The 25762-nt window shown below is 53.1% G+C and overlaps 1 protein-coding gene and 1 long non-coding RNA gene across 5 annotated transcripts in view; one reads left to right on the forward strand and one right to left on the reverse strand.

The window, feature by feature from the left end:
- Positions 1–25762, forward strand: part of ACOT7 (acyl-CoA thioesterase 7) — a 101026-nt gene that overhangs the window by 39825 nt on the left and 35439 nt on the right. For all 4 annotated transcript variants that reach the window (XM_015099249.4, XM_042257344.2, XM_027975710.3 and 1 more), the window contains exons 2-5: positions 3874–3991; positions 11522–11678; positions 16219–16310; positions 20821–20935. In XM_015099249.4, the coding sequence (XP_014954735.2) occupies positions 3874–3991; positions 11522–11678; positions 16219–16310; positions 20821–20935 (482 nt within the window). The remainder of the gene's footprint in view (positions 1–3873; positions 3992–11521; positions 11679–16218; positions 16311–20820; positions 20936–25762) is intronic.
- On the reverse strand, positions 12764–14729 carry LOC114117233 (uncharacterized). Its single transcript, XR_003590949.2, has 3 exons — positions 14157–14729; positions 13093–13326; positions 12764–13010 (listed from the first exon to the last, which is right to left on the reverse strand). It is a non-coding gene; the product is annotated as an uncharacterized LOC114117233 (long non-coding RNA).

Raw genomic sequence — 25762 nt, forward strand, 5'->3', positions numbered from 1 at the left:
GACTTTTTAAAATTGTCTCCATAGTTTTGCCTTTTCTAGTGGTAGCTTATGGTGATGGTGTCGGATTCATGATCTTTGAAGGAGAAAATTTCGCTTTGGGACCATAGACGCGGCTTCCGTCACTCAAGAGCTTCATGTGGCAAAAGTATTATTAAAGTAAAAAGGGATAGAGAAATCTTCTGACACAGACACCAGAAGGGGGCAGAAGAGTGCTCCCCCCACTAGTCTTAGCAAGACTTTATATACTTTATCAATTGGTTACTAACAGTAGATCCGAAGAATGCCTCAAGGTTGTAAAGGTCTTACAAGACCCACTCACGCAACATACATCTTAACAAGGTTAGCCAGAAGGAATGGGTTCCTGTTAAGAAGAAACAAGTCCTCGAGCAAGACACATTGATGTTATATAATCATTAGTACACAGTTTAAGGAAAAACATACCCTTCAGTTCAGTTCAGTCGCTCAGTTGTGTCCGACTCTTTGTGACCCCATGGACTGCAGCACACCAGGCCTCCCTGTCCATCACCAGCTCCCAGAGTTTGCTCACACTCATGTCCATGGAGTTAGTGATGCCATCCAACCATCTCATCTTCTGTCGTTCCCTTCTCCCGCCTTCAATATTTCCCAGCACCAGGGTCTTTTCAAATGAGTCAATTCTTTGCATCAGGTGACCAAAGTATTGGAACTTCAGCTTCAGCATCAGTCCTTCCAATGAATATTCAGGACTGATTTCCTTTAGGATGGACTGGTTGGATCTCCTTGCAGTTCAAGGGACTCTCAAGAGTCTTTTCCAACACCACAGTTCAGAAGCATCAATTCTTTGGCGCTCAGCTTTCTTTATAGTTCAGCTCTCACATCCATACATGACTACTAGAAAAACCATAGCTTTGACTAGACAGACATTTGTTGGCAAAGTAATGTCTCTGCTTTTTAATAAGCTGTCTAGGTTTGTCATAACTTTTCTTCCAAGGACCGAGCGTGTTTTAATTTCGCCATCTACAGTGATCTTAGAACCCAAGAAAATAAAGTCTGTATTGTCTCCATTTCCCCCCATCTATTTGCCATGAAATGATGGGACTGGATGCCATGATTTCAGTTTTTTGAATGTTGAGTTTTAAGCCAGCTTTTTCGCTCTTCTTTCACCTTCGTCAAGAGGCTCTGTAATCACACATGCCACATCTTCTTCATCTGCTTCATCTGTCTGTGAGTGGGCAGGTCGGTTGTTTCATGTTTTGACTACTGTAAATAATGCCACGGTGAGCGTGGGGGTGAAGACACCATCTTTATAATGCATTTCTGGCTGCCTTGGTTCCTTTGTTGCGGTGCTCAGGCATCTTGTTCCGGTGCTAGGGCTCTCTAGTTATGGCGCATGGGCTTAGTTGCCCTTTGGCATATGGGGTCTAAGTTCCCCAACCAGGGATTGAGCCCAGGTATGCATTGAAAGGCAGATTCTTAACCACGGGACTGCCAGGGAAGTCCCGTAGATATCTCTTTGAGGTAGTGATTTCGTTTTCTTTTGATGAGTACCCAGAAGTGGGATTGCTAGTTCATATGGTAGTTGGAGTCTGAATTTTTTGAGGCATCTCCATGCTGTTTTCCACAGGGGTTGTACCAATTTACATTCCCATCAGCAGTGCCCAAGGGTTCTCTTTTCTCTACATCCTTGCCAACACACATTTCTTTTCTTTTTGATAACAGTCATTCTGACAGATGTGAGGTGGTATCTGACTGTGGTTTTGGTTTGTGTTCCCCTGATGGTTAATGGGACTTCCCAAGTGGCACTAGTGGTAAAGAACCTGGCTGCGAATGCAGGGGACATAAGAGACACGGGTTTGATCTGTGGGTCGACAGGATCCCCTGGAGAAGGATATGGAGGCCCTCTCCAGTATTCTCCTCTTGGTCAGAGGAGCCTAGTGGGCTACAGTCCATGGGGTCGCACAGAGCTGGACACAGCTGAGTGACTTGGCAGCAGATGGTTAACGATGTTGAGTGTCTTTTCACGGGCCTGTTGACCATCAGTATGTCTCTTTTGAGAAAATGTCCATTCCAGTCCTCTGCCCATTTTTTAAATGGATTGTTTTGCTTTTGAATTTTATGAGTTCTTTGTGTATTTTGGATATTAATGCTTTATTGGATACATGATTTGCAGATACTTTCTCACATCCCACAGGTTATCTTTTCATTTGACTGATGACTTCCTTTGCTGTGCAGGAGTCTTTTAGTTTGATGTAGTCTCACTTATGTATTTTTTTCCTTCTTTAACCTTTGTTTTTGATGTCAAATCGAAAAAATCATTGCTACAGCCTACATCTTCTCCTAGGAGTTTTCTGGCTTTGGGTCTTCTGTTCAAGGTTTTAATCTATTTTGAGTTGATTCAAAAATCTTTTAAAATAAGCATTTGAGAAGCCAAATGAGGCTCCTTTCCTGTGCTCTGGGGGTTCCCCGGGCCACTCTCCGGGCGACCGTGGCTGCTGCCCTTGAGCCAGTGATGCAGGTGAGAAGTAGGGGTCCTGAGTGTCCCCTAGGCTGAAGGGGTGACTTTGGGGGTGGGCAACAGGTCCAGACAGCCTTTGGTCTCCCCAGAAAATGGCATCGGTGACTGAATGCTGGAGGCTCCAGCCCTCCTGCGGCTTCTGGCTGGCGCTTAGGGAAGGAGGAAGCAGTGCTCGTGAGTGTTCATGTTGCTGACTGTGTGCCAGGCTCCTTATCTGTGCCATCTCGTGGTTCAGTCTTTCCCATAGTCAAGTGCAGTGATGCTGTTGTTCCTCTTGTACTGATGAGAATGTAGAGGTGGCTGGGTTTTGGCAGCTTGCTCAGGTCACCCAGCCAGTAAGACTGGGAGACGGAAACCATCTCTGAGGCTGCCTGGCTTAGCCTCCAAGTCTGGAAGGAGCCAGACCGGGAGGGCACTGGAGCTCCATGGCCCAGAGTTGGGGGTCCAGCCTCTAGGGCCACGCTGGCCAGCAGACTGGAGCAGGGTGGGTGGGCCCAAGTGATGCCGGGCACCTGGAAACTGCACACTCACTCAGTGCCTGGTGCCCGCCTCCAGGCCTGAGGCTAGGGAGACAGAGTTCATCAGCCAGACAGATTGGTATCTGGGAGAGGGCCAAGCTCCATGGGGTTGTCCAAGGTAGGAGCACCAGGCTGGCTTTCTGGGACTCCAGGGATTTCACAGGGCTTCCCTGCTGCTGACCTCTGCAAAGACATGGCTTTTCCTCTGGGGGTAACGGGATGATTTCAGTCCCTCCTGACCTTGGGGAGTTCCTAGCTCTCAACTCCAGGGAGCCCACCCCTCGGGCGCTCTCTTGGAGCCCTGGGGGCAGGCAGCAATCATGTTTTGTCTTGCTGTCGAAGGTCTGGATGCTGTGATTTGTTTGCAGTTCTCAGAATATCCGTGGCCACAGGAGGCCAGCTCCTCTGGGACTCCTGACAGAGACGGTGGTCCTGGGAATGTGTGCTTTCTCCAAGGGTCATAGCTGTGTCCTTGCTCATTCAGCTCTGTGGGTCACTGCGGGTCCTGGGAGCCAGGAGGGGCAGGCGTGCTGAGCACCCCACGGCCGGGCTGCCTCAATGTCACCGTCATGGCCTTTGCAGAAGGTCCTCGCCATCCCTTCTTGCCAGGGCAGGGGCCTTCTCCCTCTGGCAGGCTGGGTGCCTGGACCCTAGGGCAGGAAGGTCCCCCCTGCTCTCCCCCCTGGTGGAAACACGACGCTGCAGCCCCTTGTCTGGCCGTCAGATCAGCACCCCACAGTGAGCGGGGGTCCTTTTCCTTCTCTGGGAGCCATCAGGCCTTTGGAGGGCCTTCTCCCTGGGGTCACTGCTGTTCATGAGTAACATCCTGCCAGAGGCTCATCCTCTCTCTTCTCCCCCCAGGATCATGCGGCCGGATGACGCCAACGTGGCCGGCAATGTGCACGGAGGGACCGTCCTGAAGATGATCGAGGAAGCAGGAGCCATCATCAGCACCCGGCACTGCAACAGCCAGAACGGGGTAGGCGTCTGGGGACCCTCCGCCAGCCCGGCCAGGGCTCTGCGAGATCCAGGCAGTCCCCTCCGCCCGTGTCGTACTCTGTGGGGTCAGGGCAGGAGTCTGAGTGGAGCCTGGGCCTGGAGCGTGCCCCTCCCTCTTCCCTGAGCCTTGGGGCTTCTGGAACCCCTGGCCTTGGACCAGGGACCTCTTGGATTGGCACTTGGTTTGGGGCTCATTGAAGGGAGGCTGGGGACCCCCAGAAACTAAGCTGAGAGACACCTTTTCAGCCCCTCTCCCTGCGTGTGGGGAGAGTTGTGGCTCCCTGAGTCTGAGAGGCCCCAGCCTCTCAGAGCCTGTGTGGGCGGCAGTTAATTCTGGGTGTCACATTGCCTGCACCCGGATCTGTCCCCTGCTTGACCCACCCTGGGTCCACTGGCAAGTCTGGGCTCTTCCCTTGATGGCTCCTGCGCTGCGGGGCCTGCAGGCCTGCACCAGCTCCTGCCATGGTGCTGCTCTCTGCCCGCTGCCCAGACAGAGGCAGACTTGGAGACTCAGGGCTTCAGGGCAGCTGCTGGGCGTGCAGCCTGCCAGGTCCTGCCCGGCCCCCAGCCCTGTGGGGTCCTGACATTCTCTGAAGCCTGCCCTCGGGATCCTGTGGGCCTCGGCCAGCCACCTACCGTGCCCCTGTCCTCCAGTTCCACACTCGTATGGGCTGTGTGCATGTGTGCATGGGTGTGCACCGCTGTAAGGGTACGTACATGCAGAATGAACCAGGCTGGGGTAAGTGTGGGGGGTGGACGTGGGCCTGGGGGCCTCAGTATGGGGAGGAGTGGGGTGGGTTGCGTAGGACCCTGCTGTGAGGGAGGGGCTCTCCTGCCTGCTGAGAGTTTAGATCGATTCAGTGCCCTTGAAGCTGGGCTAACCCGTCACATTCAGAGAGCGCCCTCTGGTGGCTGTGAGGAAGACAGGCCTGGGCCTGAAGGTCTGGGGCTGAGGTAGGGGCCGAGCCCCTGAGAGAGACTTTGAGGGTCCAAGCCAGGGCTGGCAGGAGAGGCTGGACGCAGAAAAGGAAAAGCCCCAGGACTGGGAGTAAGGCACTAGGGGCTCAGGAGGCTGTGTGTTGTTCAGTCACTCTGTTGTGTCCGACTCTTTGCGACCCCATGGACCACACCACACCAAGCTTCCCCGTCCTTCACCATCTCCCGAAGCTTGCTCAAACTCGTGTCCATTGAGTTGATAATGCCATCCAACCAGCACATCCTCTGTCGCCCCTTTTCCTGCCATCAGTCTTTTCCAGCATCAGGGTCTTTTCCAATGACTTGGCTGTTCGCATCAAGTGGCCAGAGTATTAGAGCTTCAGCTTCAACATCAGTCCTTCAGGTGAATATTCAGGATTGATTTCCTTTAGAATTGACTGGTTTGATCTCCTTGCTGTCCAAGGGATTCTCAAGAGTCTTCTCCAGCACCACAGTTCGAAAGCATCAGTTCCTCGGTGCACAGCCTTCTTTATGGTCCAACTCACATGTGACTACTGGAAAAACCATAACTTTGACTAGATGGACCTTTGTCAGCAAAGTGATATCTCTGCTTTTTAATATGCTGTCTAGGTTTGTCATAGCTTTTCCTCCAAGGAGCAAGCGACTTTTAATTTCATGGCTGCAATTACTGTCCACAGTGTTTTTGGAGCCCAAGAAAATAAAGTCTGTCATTATTTCCACTTTTTCCCCATCTGTTTGCCATGAAGTGATGGGACCGGATGCCATGATCTTCATCTTTCGAATGTTGAGTTTTAAGTCAGCTTTTTTACTCTCCTTTTTCACCTTTATCAAGAGGCTCTTTAGATCCTCTTTGGCTTTCTGTCATTGAGGTGGTGTCATCTGCATATCTGAGGTTATTGATATTTCTCCCGGCAATCTTGATTCCAGCCTGTACTTCATCCAGTGTGGCATTTTGCATGATGTACTCTGCATGTAAGTTAAATATGCAGGGTGACAATACACAGCCTTGATGTACTCCTTTCCCAATTTGGAACCAGTCTGTTGTTCCATGTCCTATTTTAACTGTTACTTCTTGACCTGCATACAGGGTTTCTCAGGAGGTGGTCTGGTATTCTCATCTCTTTAATAATTTTCCCAAGTTTGTTGTGATCTATACAGTCAGAGGCTTTAGCATAGTCAGTGAAGAAGAAGTAGATGTTTTTCTGGAACTCTGTTGCTTTTCTGTGATCCAGTGGATGTTGGCAATTTGATCTCTGGTTCCTCTGCCTTTTCTAAATCCAGCTTATACACCTGGAAGTTCGCAGTTCACGTACTGTTGAAGCCTAGCTTGAAGGATTTTGAGCATTATCTTGCTAGCATATAAAATGAATGCAATTGTGCATTAGTCTGAATATTTTAAGGCATTGTCCTTCTTTGGAATTGGGATGAATATTGACCTTCTCCAGTTCTGTGGCCACTGCTGAGTTTTCCAAATCTGTTGGCATATTGAGTGTAGCACTTTCACAGCATCATCTTTTAGGATTTGAAATAGCTCAGCTTGAATTTGATCATCTCCCCTAACTTTGTTTGTAGTAATGTTTCATAAGGCCTGTTTTGACTTCATACTCCAAGATATCTGGCTCTAGGTAAGTGACCATACCATCATGGTTATCTGGGTCAGTAAGACCTTTTTTGTACTGTTCTTTGTATTCTTGCCACCTTTTCTTAATCTCTTCTGCTTCTGTTAGGTCCTCACTGTTTCTGTCTTTTATTGTGCCCATCCTTGCGTGAAATCTTCCCTTGGTATCTCTAATTTTCTTGAGGAGACCTCTGGTCTTTCCCATTCTATTGTTTTCCTCCCTTTCTTTGCATTGTTCACAAAAGAAGGCTTCTTTTATTTCTCCTTGCTATTCTTTTGGAACTCTGCATTCACATGGATATATCTCTCCCTTTTCATTTGTCTTTTGCTTCTCTTCTTTTCTCAGCTATTTGTAAGGCCTCTTCAGACAACGATTCTGCCTTTTTGCATTTCTTTTTCTTGGGGATGGTTTTGGTCACCACCTCTTGTACAACCTCTTATGAACCTCTGTCCATAGTTCTTCAGGTACTCTATTAGATCTAATCCCTTGAATCTATTTGTCACTTCCACTGTATAATTGTAAGGGATTTGATTTAGATCAATCCTGAATGGTCTAGTGGGTTTCCCTACTTTCTTCAGTTAAGTAGAATTTTGCAATAAGAAGGTCATGATCTGAGCCACAGTCAGCTCCCAGTCTTTTTTTTTTTTTGATGACTGTATACAGTGTCTCTATCTTCAGCTACAAAGAATATAATTGGTCTGATTTTGGTATTGACCATCTGTTGATGTCCAAGTGTAGAGTCGTCTCTTGTGTTGTTGGAAGAGCGTGTTTGCTCCGACCAGTGCGTTCTCTTGGCAAAACTCTGTTAGCCTTTGCCCTGCTTCATTTTGTACTCCAAGGCCAAACTTGCCTGTTACTTTGGGTATCTCTTGTCTTCATACTTTTACATTGCAGTCCCCTATAATGAAAAGGACATCTCTTTTTGGTGTTAGTTCTAGAAGATTTTGTAGGTCTTCATAGCAGCCTCTTGCAGGCAGAGCTTGGAGAATTCCAGAAGGGGCCCTCAGGCTGTGCCCTCATTCTTGCCTGGCTCTCTCAGCACTTGCCTTTCCCACTTTGTGCCAGCAAGTGGTGCTGTAGCCCCACAGATGTACTGAGGGCTGGAAGCCCGGCAATTCCCTCAGGTTGTTTCAGCCTCAGGGGTGATGTGACTGTGGGCGGGTAAGGGGGGGTGGGGTAGGGGTGGAAGGGACAGGCCCCCCTTGAATCAGAGGGTGAACCCACATGCTGTGCTTGCCTGCACAGCCCCTGCTGCATCGCCGCTCTGGGGCCTAACTCCAGGACCTTTATAGGAGCAGACTCCTGCCTGTCTGAGGCTCTCCTGGGAAGGGGTAGACATGGAGGTCCCCGGCATCCCTCCCGAGAGACTTGTTCTGTGGGTTTGGGGTGGGCTGGGGAATTGGCCTGTTCGCCAGGTGTCAGATGAGTTCTCACACAGGTGGGAGAGCTGTACTTTGCTGCTGTAGGTGGTGGCAGGTGGCCAGTGGGAAGGGTGCAGACACACCAGGGCTTGAACTATCACCTGCAAGCCTGACGACTCCAGTCCCCGCAGGAGGGTGCTGTGAGGACCAGCTGCCAAAGTGAAGCCCGGAGCTGGCACGGGATGCACAGACCCTCGGGAGGTGCCCAACCAGCCCAGGGGTACCTGTGCTAGCACGCCCAGTGTCCTCAAAGAGCCGGCTGGTTTCTTGGTTCTGATAGAAAGTCGTAAAAGTGCTGGGTGTTGTGATTGGCAGTAAAGTTCAAACATAGGACTATCTTTAGTGTCATTTGGTTAATGTGGATTGAAAAGGAAGCTGATTCCATGATATATGAAGAACTATTACAACTCAACAGCAAAAAATAAACAACCCATTTAAAAAATGGGCAGAGGAACTGAATAGACATTTTTCCAGTGAAGATGTGCAGATGGCCAGCAGGCGTGTGAAGAGATGCATGCTCACCATCAGTAATTGTCAGGGAAATGCAGATCAGAACCATGAGATGCCGGCTCACGCCTGCCTGAATGGCTGTCATCAAAAAGACAACAGATAGGAAGTCTTGGTGAAGATGTGGAGATAAAGGGGCCCTTGCATACTGTTGGCAGGAATGTAAACTGGTGCAGCCCCTGTGGCAAAGAGCATAGAGGTTAAAGCTGATGGGCTTCCCAATGGTGCTAGTGGTAAAGAATGCGTCTGTCAGTGCAGGAGACGTAAGAGATGTGGGTTTGATCCCTGGGTCAGGAAGATCCTCTGGAGAAGGGAATGGCTACTCCAACATCCTTGCCCGGAGAATCCCATGGACAGAGGAGCTTGGTGGGCTACAGTCCACAGGTTCTCAAAGAGTCAGACACGACTGAAGTGACTTGGCATGCACGCGCATATGATCCGATTATTCCACTTCGAAGTATTTATCCAAACAAAATAAAAACACTAATTGGAAGTGGTATTTGCACCCCCTTGTTCATGGCAGCCTTATTTGCAGTAGCTGAGATGTAAGACAACCTAAGTGTCCACTGATGGATGAATAGGTAAAGAAATTGTGGGAATTCTGTGGTAGTCCGCTGGTTAAGACTGCAGTTTCACTGCCGAGGGCCCGGGTTTGATCCCTAGTCGGGCAACTAAGATCCTGCAAGCTGCACAGCCCAACCAAGAAAAAAAAAGAAGTTGTGGTGTATATATATGTACACTGTGAAGTGTTATACATAAAGAAAGATGGAATCTTGCCATTTGCAACAACATGGATTGACCAGGAGGGTGTTAGATAAGTGAAATAAGTCAGATGGAGAAAGACAGATACCTTGTGATTCACCCAGAGGTGAGATATAAAGAAGAAACAAAAAACACATGAACAAACCAAACACAAGCATATAGATACAGAGGACACAAAACTGGTTGCTAGAGAGCCTGGTAGGCTACAGTCCATAGGGTCGCAAAGAGTCGGACACGACTGAGCCACTTTCACAGAGAGAGGAAGGGGCAAAGTAGAGGGGGGCCGGGAGCAAGGTGGGTGAAGGGATCATTGCTCAGTGATGGATGGAAGCTGTATTCTTGGTGGTGAGCTCGCTGTAGGGTGTGCAGAAGTAGAAACAGAACGTTGTACACGTGAAACTCATGCAATGTTATAAATCAGTGCGTGTGTGCACGCTGTCATGTCCGACTCTTCGTGACCCTGTGGACTGCAGCCTGTCAGGTACCTCTGTCCATGGGATTCTGCAGGCCAGAGTGCTGGAGTTCACTGCCACGTCCTCCAGGGGATCTTCCTGACCCAGGGATTGAACCCATGTCTTTTGCTTCTCCTGCATTGGCAGGTGGGTTCTTTACTACTTTACCACCTGGGAAACCCTATAAACCAATACTACCTCAATAAAAACTGAACCTACAAAAACTTGGTTTTCAGGAGTCCTCTGGCATCCAGTGGTTAAAACTCTGCAACACGCTTTCTTTTGTATATACATATGTGTGTACATGTATATTTGACTGCACAAGGTCTTAGTTCTGCAGCATCTTTAGCTGTGGTATGTGAACTCTTAGTTGCAACATGTGAAATCTAGTTGCCTGACCAGGGATCAAACTCAGGCCCTCTGTGTTGGGAGCTCAGAGTCTTAGCCACAAGATCACCAGGGAAGTCCTAAGACTCCTTGTTTTTATCGCCAAGGGCCTTGAGGAACTAAGATCCCACAAACTGTACACTGCATGGTGAGGCCAAAAAATGAAAAAACACCTGATTTTCAGTGCTGGTGTGGAGAGGTGCTGGAGCCTGGCGAGCACTCTGCCCTATTGAGAAGCACTGTGGGAATACTTGGTAAGGTATTTGTTTGCTTCCGCCCAGTAAACCATCCACAGGACCAAAAATGATTTAGATAAAAGAAAGCTCCTCACAGGGTTATTCATAATAAGAAGCAATTGAGGTTGACCCAAATCTAACAGAAGAATACTCTGTTTTGCCATTAAAAAATATCCTTGCAGTTGAGTATTGCGAAATGGCAGCCATAGAAAGTGTTAAGAAAAGGAAGGAGGAAGTGAGTCCCTCATTTTCATGAAGCATGAGCTCCCAAGGGTTCCCCTCGTGGCTGGGGACGTAAGCCTTCTTGTTCCTTTTGAGTTTTGAGTCATGAAAATGGGTTATGTATCTAAAGGGTAAAGAACATTTTTTAAGAAGGGATGTGATTGCTAAGAGCTTGTCATAACATAGGCAGGTTATTTTTCTTCCTGTTGAGTGAAAAAGGCAGATTATGAAAGTGGATATTTAGCATATACACAGCTAGGTGAGATTATATATGACAGCTAAAGGTGAGTATAAGTGACAATTAAGCATGACTATGAGTGTCAACTATATACCTCAAACCGCAAAATGAGGAGCCAGGCAGACAAGTGAACCAGTAAAACCCGTATTCTTGGGACAAAAAGCCTGGAAAGAAAGATCCCAAAGTAGAAGGCATGGTTGTCTCTCGATGGGAGGGGTGAATTTTCCCTGCTCTACTTTTCTGAACTTCCCAAGTTTTCCATAATGAGTATGTGTGCCTTTTTTCACTTTCCATTTTGCGAGTAATAAGTATCCTTTGCAGAAGTCAGAAAAGAGAAGTTGCTTGGAACCCCACCACCCAGGATCACCTGCATCAACAGCTTTGCCCTGTTGCCCCCCAGGCAGTGCTTCATTTCCTGGTTTTGCATTTAGGAGTGCATGCTGACAGTAACTTGCTCTAGTTTATTCTTTATTTAAAAAAAACTTTTGTTTCTTTGGTCATACCACCCAGCATGTAAGGTCTTAGTTCCCTGACTAGGGGATTGAACCCATGCCTCTGCAGTGGAAGCGCGGAGTCCTGACCCCTGGACTGCCAGGGAAGTCCCATGACTTGCTTTACTGTAACCGTGGGGAAAAAACCAAGGGTTGTTTTAGGGGACCATGTCTAGGGTGGGGCCTTGGGATGACTGACCCGCCTCTGGTCTTTGCAGGAGCGCTGCGTGGCTGCACTGGCGCGGGTGGAGCGCACGGACTTCCTGTCGCCCATGTGCATTGGCGAGGTGGCGCATGTCAGCGCGGAGATCACCTACACCTCCAAGCACTCGGTCGAGGTGCAGGTGCATGTGATGTCCGAGAACATCCTCACAGGTAACGCCCACTTGCAGCGATGGTGGCCTTGGGGCAGGCGCAGCAGCCATGGCTCCTGGCTTATCCTGACACTGTCTGTGATGAGCTCCCTGCATTCCCACCTCCACCTGTGGGCAGTGACAGCTGCGTCCTCGCTCTGCAGATGGGAAACGGGGCACGGGCCTAGTTAGGCAGTGAGCCGGGTGTGCGGCCCCCCTCCCTCTGCCTTCCTGGGGTAGGGGCTGGCAGCCAACTGGGCTGGGCAGAGGGGTGGCAGCGGGCTGGGAGGGCACCAGCCGCCTTCCAGCCCTGCTAATGTGTACCCAGTGCCCCGCCCCCACCCCCTGGCCCCTCACTGCTCCTTGGAGCACGCTGGCCTGGCCCTTGCTCTGCTCCCTGGGGGCCCCTGCAAGCCAGGCTTCAGGCTGGTGCTCACTGGGTGAACCTTTGACTCGGGTTTGATCTGAATATTCTCTTCCTCAGAGTGGTAACCATGGAAACCCTTTTTCCTACCCCCACTGGGCGCTACAGGGGAGTGTGGCTCCCGTTCAGTCGCTGCTTTTTATAACCAAGATGCTCATGAGGCAGGCAGCCCCCTTGGTGCCCTTGCTGCCCCACTCTTCATCCCAGCCCACCCAGTGTCCCATCCAGAGAGGCCCTGCTGGCTCTGGGGGAGGGAGCTGCCTGGGTCCTTGCCCCTCCTCTAACACCCCATCCTCAGCCATGGCTGCCTGCAGAGTACTATGCTCAGAGATCTTCATGGGGCTCCAGGCTTCTCCCCCACACAGGCCAGGCGCTCAGTTACCCATCTAGAACATTCCGATGACCACAGCAGGCCCAGCCGCCGCATAGTGAATGGTGCAGCTGAGGCAGAACCTGGGGCGGGGGAGTGGTCAGCTGGCTTGTGCCCCATGTTCTGGTCTGTGGCCTGAGCTCTGTGTTCGGGGCAGCTCCAGCATCAGAGACCTTGGATGCTGGTCTCAGGCTGTGGCACAGAAAGGAGTCCTCTGGTCCTGACTTCCCACATGGGCTAGCAGCCCACCATCCCAGAGAAGGCCCCTCCCATCCCCCCCACCTGCCTCCCCCATGCCCATCCCCACCACAGTGACCCAGTCCTGCTCTCCTGGCCTGAGATGGGAGTTGAGCCTCCCCGCTCAGGACCCAAGGGAGGAAATGGCTGGCTGCACTCCCGGCTTCTCTTGAAATTCACACTTAGTCGATAGTGTTTTCAGCAGTGCTGGTTTTTTCATGACAATTTTCTGGTGTCTCAAAACAGAGTAGGGGCCTGCTTTACAGATTCCCGTCATCTAGGCCCCCTTTCTGCACATCAGAGGCTTCGGCCAGGGAGGAAGCCTGTGAACAGAATGGCGTCACATTGAGTGGGGACGAGAGGCAGGGGACAGGGGGCCTCTTGGGCTTTCAGACTGGAACTCACCTCTGCCGAGTGGCAGGGATCCTGGGATCTTGGCTCCTCCCACCAGAGGTGGTTCTCAAGGGGACACACTTGGTTGTCACAATCAGGGTGATGCTGCCAACTGCCTGGTGACCAGCCTGGGTGTCTGCAGAGGGAGGCTGAGGAGACGCGCTGGACTGCTGATGTCTGAGGGGAGTGGGCACGTCCCCTGCCCCTGCAGCTTCTGTTGGCTCATGATGGACAGGGACTCAGTCCCTGATGAAGGAAGGAGGGAAGGAGGGAAGGAGGGAGTGGATGAGTCGCTCCTGTGCTGAGAGGAAGCCAGCAGGGGGCGCTGTCTAGAAGGAAGTGCTCCAGCTCGCTTTCTTCTTTCTTTGCAGGACCCTCCCTCTGTGGGCAGGAGTGGGCAGTGCTCACCCAGTGCCTGTGCTAGCGACACGAAACCCCCTGCTTTGTGGTCAGGATGCTCTCCATGTGCCCCCCCCACCCCGCCACACACACACACGCACACACACACACACACACACCACACACACACGCACACACACAGTCTCCAGCACACACCACACCACACACACGCGCACACACACACACACCACACACACACGCACACATACAGTCCCCAGCACACACACACACACACACACACATACAGTCCCCAGCACACACACACACACACACACAGTCCCCAGCACACACACACACACACACACACACACACACACACACACACACACACACACACACACACACACACACATACAGAGTCCCCAGCTGCCCTGACCCTGAAGGGTGGGCACACAGTCTAAGCTGCCCCAAGGATAGAAGCGGCTGTGCAGAGCACAGCCTCCCGGAACAGCGGGCAGGCTGCGGGCATGTGAGGGGGACAGAGGCCTAGTAGAGGAGGGGCCGGCCAGCACTGCCCAGCTTTTTGACCCGGGGGAGGGCCGAGGCCAAGGGAGAAACCCGAAGCTGGATCACAGGGTGGATGTGGACGCTTGGAGCCCTGGGGCTGCATCTTCTCTCCACAGCTTGGTCGCCTTGCCCACAAGCCCCTGCTGCAGGTCCGGGCGCCCTCCTCCCACCTTGATCTTACATCCGGGTCCTCCTCTGGGTCTTGGCACCACGTCTGTATCTCTGTCGTCCTCTCTCCGTCTTCCCATGTTTGGGTCTGTGTGAGTCTCTCTTACCCTGGGACCCCGTGTCTCAAGGTCTTCCTGCCTTGATGCGTCTCTGCCTGCATGTCCGCTGGGGTGTGAGGGCAGGCTGCGTGGCTGCCTGGTCCAGAACAGGGCTGCCCGGAGGGGCTTTGAACATGGCCAGGTGGGGAGACCAGGCTGGGCAGACAAACAGGCGATGAGGCTGAGCCAGGAGGCTGCTCGCGTGCCGTCTCTGTATTTCACAGCCCCTGGAGGCCCGTTCTGTGCGTCCCCCTCACTCGGGGCCGCGCCGCCTTCAGGAGGCAGCTGGGCGAGCACGCGCCCAGGCAGACAACCAGCAAACCTTTGCTCATTCATCTCCGGCAACTGTCAAAATATTAAGTTCACTGGGATGTGATTGCTGCGAAGTTGCTCCAGAAAATGGCTGGGAGCCTCATAATTTCAGAATAGATATTTTCAGTGCTACCGTTGTCTTTTGGTGGCTTTATTGAATGATAGAGAAAGCACAGTTTGAGTGTTTTGCCTCATTTGCTCCATGGTGTTCGTTTGGGTTTGGAGGAGGGCCACTCGGCGTTTCCGTGGAAACGGGCCATCAGGCTGGCTCTAGCTGAGTCGGACAGGAAATCTTTATTCCCCAGAGCAGGTTGTCAGAATCACTCTCCATCACAGAGCAGTGAAGATATTTTTCCATGTTGTTTGCCTGTGGTCCTGGTGGTGCTGTGGAAACGTCCTGGTGGGCCTCGCCCTCTTTCTTACCGACCTGCCAGGGCTCGGCCTGGACCTTTGGTCTAGTATAAGGGAGTAAACGGAGGCCCCACGATCGCCTTGGGGGGCGCAGGTCAGAGGTACTGGTAGGAGGCATTTAGGGCCAGGCCCCCAGGCTGCTTCCTCTACTCTGCTTACTCTCTGTCCTGAAGTTCTCCTGTTCTCTGCTACATGCAACCTTCCACGTCAAAGAGGCAACTTTTAATAGGCATCCTTGCAAAGATTAATACTTTCCTGAAATTATGGGGTCTGGGAGGCATCGAGCTTCTGTATGAACGTAGGCAAGCCCCTTGACTTCTCTGGGCTTCAGTCTCCTCCTGCACAAGTGAGGGGTGTGGACCCACAGGGATCTCTGGGCTCTTTTGGCCCGTGATATTCAGCCTGGGCAGCCCTCCTGCCCTGGGAGCCCCACTCTGCCCTGAGGCCAGGCTCAGTGCCCAGAGAGGGTTCTGTTTCTTGCCCTTCACTCCAGAGCTGAAGCCAGCAGCCCACAGCGCTCTCTCAGCCCCAACTTGGGAGCATCTGGAGTGAGGCTGAGTGCCCCCAACTGTGCCTGGTGTGGGCCCCCTACTGGGAAGGGGAGCCTGGTGGGGGGCAGGTTGTACTCTGGCTGTGCCCCATGGCCCCACCTCCATGACCCTCAGCCTCACATCCATGAGCTGCCTCCTGCCCACTCAGAGCTCTTCTCAGTGGCCTTTAATCCAGCGGATGGGTCCTTCAGAGGACTTTCCTGTTCTGTGTGTTGTGATGTCCAGTTCCTCAGCGGGGCCTTCTACCATGAGATCCGTCAGCTGGGATCTCTCGGTGGAGATGGGGCCCAGCCTGGCTTTGTCCTGCTTTTCCCTGGGAGGAGGCCGAGGCCAATCTGCCCACCCGCCCCCCACCCTAGCCCTTCCCTCCCCCTCCCTCTGGAGGCTCCTTGGAGGCTTGCCTGGAGTTGGCGCCCTCCAGATGTGGGCCTTCTGAGTTAGAAAGTCCTAGAAAGCCGGCAGGCCCCCCAGCTTAGACCAGAAGATTTGAAATCTTCCCAGCAGCCTCAGTGTGGGGCAGCATACTGGGGCAGGGGCTCCCTAGCTGGGGCCCGCGCTTCCCCCTAGTCTGTGCCCACACTTGCACCTCGAGGCTGAAGGAGGCTTGGGGGTGGGGGCCAGAGGTGGTGTTGGCCCTGCCTGCCACCCTGCCGCCTCCTAGGCCATTCCTCACATGTCTTTCTTCTTTGAAGGTACCAAAAAGCTGACCAATAAGGCCACCCTGTGGTACGTGCCCCTGTCGCTGAAGAATGTGGACAAGGTCCTGGAGGTGCCTCCAGTTGTGGTAAGGAGACCCTGCCCACTTTTCCCAGGCAGAGGGCAGGGGGGACCAAGTCTCAGGAGATTTAGAGGCATAGGGGGAGGGAGTCCCTTCATACAGAGAAGGCCAGAGCAGCTGGCCTGGGCCCTGCAGATACCAGACCCCCCTTGGAGGGCCCTGGTCAGAGGCAAGATGGGCAACAGAACTGTGCAGGTGGCCAGTCTAGGGGAGACCACAGTCCTGGGGAGACAGGCTGAGACATCTCTGTTTCAGCCCCGCTATCTCTCCCGCCGTGTCCACTTCCTTCCTTGGTTTCTCTCGTTTGGGTTTTTCTCTGGACAGACACATCTATGCATGAAGAGACTTCGTCGTGTTCATGCCCAGGTGCCCCACTGCAGACAGGCTCGGGGGGCAGGCATTCCGAGGGGGAAATGAGGCTGATAGCTGATAGAGGGGTTTAACTCCTCCCCTCACAGTGCCCCACCCCTCCTCCTGTGTCACCCCTGGATGTTCCAAGGACATCTGTGACCCGCTCTCCCTGGAGGCCCGGTGCTCTGCTCTCACCCCTGCAAGGGCGGGCTGTTCTCAGAGAGGCCTGGGCCTGACTTAGCTGTGTCTGCCCCTGCAGGGAGCTTTTTTCTGTGGCTGAGATGTCCATAGAAGAAACAGTAAAGTGGGGACCCAGGCAGTTAGGGACTGTATCGCTCTCACGGAGGAGCACTCCCTAGTCTCCTCCCCGCCCCCCTGCCACAGGCCCTTTCCACTCTCGGTTGTGTCCCCTCACCACCCATAGGCCTGGGGCAGTGGGGGCTTGCTCCCTGTCACCTTGCCGGGTGGGGGTCTCCCAGCCCATGGCTCATGTCTGACCAGCACGCTGCCTGCCCGGTCAAGGCCCTGGGGAGTCGGGGGAGGGCCACTCAGCTTCTGGGCTCCAGCTGCCCTTAAGTCCAGACTTTTGAACAGCATTCCTGGTGACAGGCGTTCTCTCCACATGGACCGGGAAGGGTGCTCAGACCTTGGTCTGCATCTGGTTGGTGGTCCTGGGTCTGGTACTGGGAGGGCAGGGTGGTGGTGTCCGCAGCTCCGGGCTGCCTGTCCCTTCACATGTGAGGAGCGGGCAGGTGCTCGGGGCCAGCTTCCCACATGTCCCATCTGTGTGAGTTTCCCGGGAACCCCTGTGACACAGCCTGGGAGCTCGAACTGCAGTTCATTCTCCCAGTTCTGAGGCCAGAAGTGCAGAATCCCAGTGCCCGCTGGGCTGCGCTCCTGCTGGAGGCTCTGGGCCGGAGGTGATCCTTCCCGTGTCGTCTGGTTCGGGCATTCCAGACGTTCCTTGACCTGTGGTCTCATCCCTCCAGCCTCTGCCTGTGCGGTCACCTGGCTGCCTTTCCGTATGTGTGTGTGCGCACACAAGTGCACGTGTCTTAACTAATTATTCCTGCACAGACCCTAGTTCCCAGATAGGTCACATGCTAAGTCCCACGTGGACAGGAATTCTGACAGGCTGCTGTTGAAGCCAGAACACTGGCCTTCAGTCCAGCCCACCTCTCTCTCTCCCTCTCTCCCTCCCTCCCTCCCTCCCTGTCTGCACCACCTACCCACCCCCCACCCTCCACCCACCACATTCTTCTGGGAGCTGCTCTCTCTGCTGCTGACCATTTTGTTATTTTCAAGCAGCACTGACTAAGGGGTTTTAAGACGCAAGAAGCAGGTGTGAGTCTGAGGCTCAGTGACTGTCTCTTTAGAAAGTACAAGTGTGCTTATCCTCGCTTTCCTCTTTCCCACTAAGCACTTGATGTTAAATTAGCCACATCTCATGTAAACACTCAAACGCCATTATTTAACTTTTAGATTTAATTTTCAGATGCTACACAGTTTTAGAAGTCTCCAGCAGGGCTTATCTCTGGCTTCAGTAGCCATGTGATACGTCTTCAGGGGTTGCTGCTGGGTCAGGCACATCAGCTTTTGCTTCCTTCTGGCTCCTGGAGGCAGGGATTGGGGTGGGCCTGGGTGCTGAGAGCTGGTGGGTTTTTAGCCAGCAGGGGAGGGGCCAGCAACATTGGGCTCTGCTGGCTCCTATCCCCCTCCCCACGGGGACAGGGCAGCTCTGCATGTCACCCCCCTCATCCCCTGCTTTCCCTCCCACATCCTGGCGTGGGCCCCCAGTCACTTTCCCATTCCCTTTGTTTAGCCGGGTTTGATGAGACATAAATATCAACTCTGCCCATGTTGCAGGGGGTGTTGGAAGCATTCCACTGGGTACAGAGAGAGCTCCAGATGGGAGAAGCTGTGTGGCTTACAGCTGCAGCCGTTGCTAATATTTATTTGCGTTTTCTCCCCCCCCCCCCCGCCCCCAGCATGTGCTAGGCCCACGAACAAGCCTTCTCTTGACTCAACATATAGGTCTGCTGTTTTGCGGGGCACAGCCCATCTGAGCCCTGGAAAGCCCGGCTCTGACTCCCAGGAGCACAGACACTCAGGTGCCGGGAACTTGACCGTCAGGCTTCCTAGGTCCTGCTAGCCTCCTCTGGCCGACCCCGCACTGATAGTGGTTATTTATTGAGTACATACATCACTCTGCCTCTGTGTGTGTATCTTACGTGTCTCACACATGCAGGTATGTTATGTTGATCCCACATACATCCTACACATACATATACATAGATATCTCACAGAGCATACATCGCACACGTGCACACACACTACTGTCACACGTACATGTGTGTGTGTGGATCGACCACATCAGTGCCTTTTCCTGGGGAAGCCCAGCTGTCCCCTGTGGTGTCGCTCAGCGAGGACTTCGTCACTATGCTCCACCTCGTCCCCCAGGGACCAGGGACTTTGGTGACCCTGTGATGAATCAAGAGACCTCTGGTGGCTTGGGGACAGCTGTGGCCCCGAGAGGCTGGGGGAGCACTGGAGAGTGGACTCTGGTTTTTATTGGTGTGTCAATGTGAGCTTGAGTCAAAAGGCTCACTCAGACTGTTGCCTGGCATGTTTGGGCAGTCTTCTGCTTCGAGTCAGCTAAGTCTGATGAGCCCCTGCGGATGAGTGGGTGTCAGCCCATCGAGAGCATGCTCTCATGATGTGTCCCCAGATGTTAAGTCAGCAGGAGGCGTTGGTTTGTGAAGAGGCTACCTTTTCTTGGTCCTCGTGGCTGGTGTCAGAGCCAGGGCCCCTGTCAGCCCCCACGTGAGTGCAGAGGTCTCATGACCCTACTGGACACGAGGATTTATTAGCCCGGGGAGGTTGGCTCTTTTTTAAAAAATCTCTTTAAAGGCATTTCTTGAGGACATGTTAAGTTGTCCTTCCGCTTTCCTAGAAAGGCACAGCACAGTCTCTGCTCCTGGAGGCCTTGCCCTGTGTGGTGGGCCGTGAGGGATCGTCTGTCTGTGGAGGGAGAGGCTGGGGCTCCATGGCGCCCTCAACACCCACCGTACTTTGTTTCTTTTGGACATACCACCCGACTCCCTTCAAAGCCTCCTTTAGAGGCGGACTCTCAAGCCCAAGATGATGGTAATGAAGCCATTGAATGTGTTCAGATTTGGGTGGTTTTGCAGCTGAGCCACTTGCAAGGAAAGCAAGATATTTTAAAACCAGCTTTTGAAAGGAGGTCTGATATTGCAGGGTCAGAGAGGAGCACGCAGGGCCCCGAGCCCAGCTGCTTCTCCATGGGCTGAGTGGGAGATGCAAGTGGAATGGATGGAAGGGCAGAGGTCAGAGCCCGTCAGGAGAGTGGCCAGGCAGGGGTCAGCAGGGATGCCCTGAGGACCCCAGACCTCCCCGATGGATCCCGGGACAGAGGGTGTTGCCTGCACTGGGCCCTAGGGCAATGGGCACCAGAGGATGCAACATTCTCCATTATGCCACGTTTTATTTTCATGTTTATATTTACCTTCTTGGATCAGAATACCCATGATCCATCAGGAGAGCTTTGGTGGGTGCTCCTTATATACCAGCAGCCTGCTTGAGTGGCTGGGAGTCAACGGAGTGAGGGTGCCTAGTGTCTGGGGCACATGGGGACCTGCCCTCTTCTCTCCTGGTCTTGAGGGCAGCCTTTCTGGGGCTCCTTGACTCTCTAGTTCTGTGTCTAGGAAGGACTGGGGCAGCTATGTATAACATGGAAAGTGGCTGAGATTATCAGTGTGATGCTTTAATGGTGAAAAACTGGGAGCAGACTAAGTGTCCAGATATTATGGATCCATCACATAAATTATGGCAGGGTGATACATGAGAGGAGGGAAGGCTGTGACTTTTGAGCTTCATGTACAGCACGGCAGAACCTTTTATACACACGGGTAGAAAAGCAGTTCCAGGGAGGACATCACTCAAACATCTGACCCAGACTCTCTCGTCCAGGGAGGTCTCTGTGGTATTTCCCCCTCCTCTGTGTCTTCATTATTTATATCGCACATATAAATAATGTCAGAGAAAGAAGGGATAGTTCCAGCTGCAGGAAGGAGGGGCACATGAGAGGCGACCTGGGGGCCAGGCCTGACCCTCTCTCGTTCTCCTACCCTGCCCCGCCCCGCAGTACTCCCGCCAGGAGCAGGAGGAGGAGGGCCGCAAGCGCTACGAGGCCCAGAAGCTGGAGCGCATGGAGACCAAGTGGCGCAGCGGGGACATCGTTCAGCCCGTCCTGAACCCAGGTAGGAGCCGGGGTGCAGTCTGGGGGCTGAGGCAGCGAGGCCTGCTCATGAGCGTTGTCTTGCTGGGGCCAGTGCGTCCCCAGGTGCTGTCTTGTGGGGCACCATCCCTTTGACCCTGCATCTCACAAGCCCTGTCCAAGTGGCGCAGCTGACTATGGGGCTGGGGGACAAGCCTCAAGGCCTCAGTGTATCTGCTGCCATGGAGTGCTGATCGGGAGGCCCCCGTAGGGGAGGGGCCCCGCTGCCTGGCCAGAGGGATGCACACCTGGCCACGAAGAGTTTGTCCCTCTAGTTTACCTGGAGTGCATTTTTGATGGGATTTCCAGCTCATAAAAAAGACAGAATGGCTGACTTCCTTGGTGACGCAATGAATAGGAATCCGCCTGCCAATGCAGGGGACACAGGTTCCATCCCTGATCTGAGAAGATCCCACATACCGCGGAGCAACTAAAAGCCTGTGAGCCATAACTATTGAGCCTGTTCTCTAAAGCCCAGGAGTCACAACTACTGAAACCCCCTGAGCACCCTAGAGTCTGTGCACTGCAACTGCTGAGCCCATGCACCTACAGCCTGTGCTCCACAACAAGAGAAGCCACTGTAATGAGAAGCGTGCACACCGCAGCTGGAGAAAAGCAGACGCAGAAAGCAATGAAGACCCAACACAGCCAAAAAACCCCACAGAATGGCAGCAGCATTTCCCACTTTGTTCTTCCCGGGCCCACTGCCCAGACGTGGGTTCAGTAGATGGACTCTGAGCGCCCAGACAGCTTGGGGCGCAGAGAACTCTGCCAGGCCCGGTTCCTCACGGCTGCTTCCTCCTGATGCCTAGAGGGCTGCAGCCATAACAAAACCTCTGTCCACAGTCCCAATAGGTAAGGGAGGCTGTCCCCCGAGTCCCTGATGGAACAGATTCAGGGCTGGGCCTTGGGGCCTTAGCCTGGTGTTGCACGTCACCCTCCTCTGCGCACACCTGATCACATCTTCCTGCATGGAGTGTGGGCTGTGTGTCCTCTCCTCTCCGTGTTGGCCGGGCTCCCAGGATGAGTGTCCGTGTTCCATGCTGGATCCCAGAGCAGCACCTCACGGGCCCTGCGTGCGGGTGGTGTGGCTCCTGATCCGGCCCTTGCCTCCTATCTGAGGACCGGCCCCAGGTCACCCCTTCCTCGTTCGATGCCGCTGCTCCATGAGCCCTGGGCTCTGCCCCTCCCCTGCTAATGAGCGCAGTGAGCTCCAGGGCCAGGGCTGGAGAGACTGAGGCTCTCGTGATGACTCCAGTGTGTCCAGGCCCTGGGCATGTGCTGCAGGCGGTCAGCGACCTCAGTCCCAGGCTCTGCTTTCAGGAGGGCGGGTGAGCAGGCAGGTCAGGAAAGGCACAGAGGGACATGGGGGAGTTGCGATATCTAAAGAAGGACAAGGACTTGGTGTTGGGGGAGTTCCTGGGAGAGAGGCTGGAGCAGGTTGAATGGCAACTCCCTCCCCTCAGGACACAGATCGCACCAAGTCCCTGGGCCCTGTGACTGCACCCTGATTCGTGTGGGGCGGGGGGAGGCTCTGCACATGGAATCAAGGTAAGAATCTTGAGATGCCCCAAATCCAGTGACCAGTGTCCTTGTCAGAGACAGAAGGGGAGCAGCAGTGTCAGCTCGAAAGCAGCAAAGAGAGGGGCTGGAAAGAGGTGATGGCTGGCCTCTGAGGGCTGAATCCACCTGTCCTGGGGCGATTGCTGGCCAGTACTGGGACAGAAGCTGGGGCTGAAGGCAGTCTCGGGCTTTGAGGGCCATGGGGTTAATCCTGGCTTACTCCTTTAACTGATTGTCTGAGAAACTAAAATTACTCAGGGTTTTCAATCAGTTTAAATTCCTTCACTCGTGAGATTATTTTCTGTTTGCCTTCCTCTGATTGTAAATCTGATACTTAGTATTTTTTAGGATCTCTTACTCTCCAGTGATATTACTGTAAGATGGCATTCTGAATCTCAAGCTTTTGTGATAGATTTTTATAAGCTCTTTAGTTTTGCCTCTTCTGGCCCTAATAAAAATGCATCTTTCTCGGCAATAGGGACTGACTTTTAACCACTTCTTAAAGAAGTCACATATCCATTCTTTGCAGGATTTTTGAGCACTGCCTTGTGCACTTGGCACTGGGGTCTCCTAACACTTGTGCCCCTCCCTGTGGGAGGACCCCCACCCCACCTTGAGGAGGCAGGCTTGACCTTGGACTTGCCACCCCACCACCCACAAGTCCCCCTGGATCTGCAGCTCGCCGTTACTTTGGCAGTCAGAATCAGATTTCATCTCTCTGGCTGTTGCCTAGCAACCCCTGCGAGGGTCCAAGTTCATCTTTCAGGTGTCTTTTCAGAGAGTCTGGGAGTTTTTTAGAAGCCCAGTTTTTCTTACTGTGTTTCCTCCATCTGACAAGACAAAATAGTTACCTTGAACTCTTCAGTTCATGACCATTAGTTGTCCAGCCTTAACTGTGTAGGGACTGTCTGGTCCTATAGCCCACCGTCCATTCTGGGGGCTCTCGGGATTATGATGAAATTATCTCTGCCTTTCCCCTGGCCTTTGGGTTTGAAGCAGTATTCACCTTGAAGTCTGATCTCCACTGTCCCCAGTGTGCCCATTGCTAGGACAGCTGTGGTCTTTTTTTATCTGCTCGTTTTTTGGTTGTGCTGGGTCTTTGTTGCTGTGCATGGGCTTTCTGTAGTTGAAGGGAGCAGGGGCTGCTCTTCCTCGCGGTGCTCGGGCTCCTCACCGCAGGGCTTCTCTTGTGGAGCACGGACTATAGGGTGCCTAGGCTCAGTAGTTGCCATACGCAGGCTCAGTAGTTATGGCTCTTGGGCTTAGTTGTTCTGTGGCATTTGGAATCTTCCCGGACCAGGGATCGAACCCATGTCCCCTGCATTGGCAGGCGGATTCTTATCCACTGAACTACCAGGGAAGTTCAACAGCTGGGGTGTTGATGAGTCAGACCATCCCCTCATTCTTGGGCTGGGCCTGGCGCCTGCCTCCCTGAGCTCAGCCAGTACCTGACTACCCCTGCTGGCCAATCTACTCTGAGCCACCCACAAGAGTGCTTGGTGCTTGCCTGCTGGGGGCTGGCCCTGGATGGGAGAGCCTTCTCCCTGGGGCCCTGCCAGGCCCTGTCACCCCAGCTCCCAGCAGCACTTGTCCTGGGGAGGAAGAGGGAGCAGAAGAAGGAACCTCTGGGCTTGGACTCCAGCTCTGCTCCGCTGGGGCTTAGTCTGTCTGCACCTCAGGTTCCTGCTGTGGGCTTGAAGCGGGTGGTTGGGGGGGCGGTCTGTGCTTATCTCTGGCTGCCCTGGGGACCACTCAGTTTCCAGACAGCATTCTGAAATTGCAGGTTCAAAGATGAGGCGCACTGGTCAAGGCCATGGTAGCTGCTTACACTCTAAAATCCTAGTTCCTAACACTAGAGGTTTATTCCCTATAAAGTCCTAATCCGGGGGATCTCCTCCAGGAGGTGGGGACCTTGGCCTCATAGCTCTGCCTCTGTGTCAGGTAGCTCCTGGCACCTCGAGAGGGGAAGGAGCAGGGAGGCTCTCTGTCAGGGGCTCGGTGGGTTGGCCCTGGGTCGGGACACTTCTGCTCACTCTCCTGTGGGGGCTGAGAAGTGTGGTCCAGGTGGGAAGCAGGCGAGGAGATAGGCCTGCCGGGTTCTCTCTCCTGGCCCCGTGTGTGCACGCCACCCTCAAGGACAGCAACCACCATCCTGTCCAGCCCCACGTCTGTTTGTTAGGGCAGCACTGGTCACAATCACGGATGACCCCTGTATGTCTGTGCCTTGCCCTCAAGCTTTGGAAAGACCCGTCTCACATTTTTCTCTGGTTCCCCTAAGAGACAGGGCGTAAAGAACAGGGGAAGAGCCACTGAGGATGAACAGGGACAGGAGGTGACTGTGGACCCCCCTGGCACAGTCCCAGCCTCTGGAGCCCCCTGAGCCCCCAGAGTTAGAGCTCATGGCCCAGGGAAGGAGCACTTGAGGATGTGTGTGCATTTTTCTTTCCTGTAAGAAGTTTGGTGTTTTCATTTGTTAAAAGCACATCAGTGCGAGTTCCAATAACACTGAATTAGTAGACAGGGCTTAATTGATATTTTAAACATTACTACAGAACACGGGGGTGGGGGGCATCTCTTTGACTCGGTGGTTATAGTTATTTCAAATGGCTTGTCATTTGAATAAGTAGATAGTTGACATGACAAAGATTTTTGTGTACTATTTCCATTGTTTGAAATTAAAAAAAAAATCTTTTGTCATTGTCCACCCGCAGACCTCTTAACCGGTCAGAGCAGTTCTGAGAGCGGGCCAAATTTGAGGCTTTTCATTTCCATTCATGCTGTAAAATAGCTGCTTTGATGTTTTTTATGAGCAGCACACAAAGCAAAGAAAGCGCCACAGGGTACTGCATGGTTCTCGGTGCCTTTTTGTTCTTTGCAGAGAGAGGCCCAAGGGAGACAGTCATTGAAGACTGGGGGTGTCGTAGGGTGCTAGTGCTGCCCTGGAGTGTTTCTGTGATGGCTGTGCTGGCAGAGGGACTTAGCTGGTATCCTCTGTGGCCCTCAGGTTGTACCCCTCCACCCAGTCGCCCCAGGCCACAGTAGGCGTGGCCAAGGGTGCACCTGACTAGTGGGGGCCATGATCTCCTGAGCAGAAAGAGGGTTTTGGGTGCTCTTCTCCACTTGGAATGAAATTAGGAATGGGGCAGGGCAGCTTCCTGGACGCCTTCTCAGGGCCTCCCTTCTCATCCAGTGTAGTGTGTCCAGCGATGATTCCTTGAGACCCAGCTTGGTTCCCCGATGATCGGGA

The sequence above is a fragment of the Ovis aries genome, chromosome 12, assembly GCF_016772045.2.
Source record: "Ovis aries strain OAR_USU_Benz2616 breed Rambouillet chromosome 12, ARS-UI_Ramb_v3.0, whole genome shotgun sequence".
Taxonomy (NCBI): domain Eukaryota; kingdom Metazoa; phylum Chordata; class Mammalia; order Artiodactyla; family Bovidae; genus Ovis; species Ovis aries.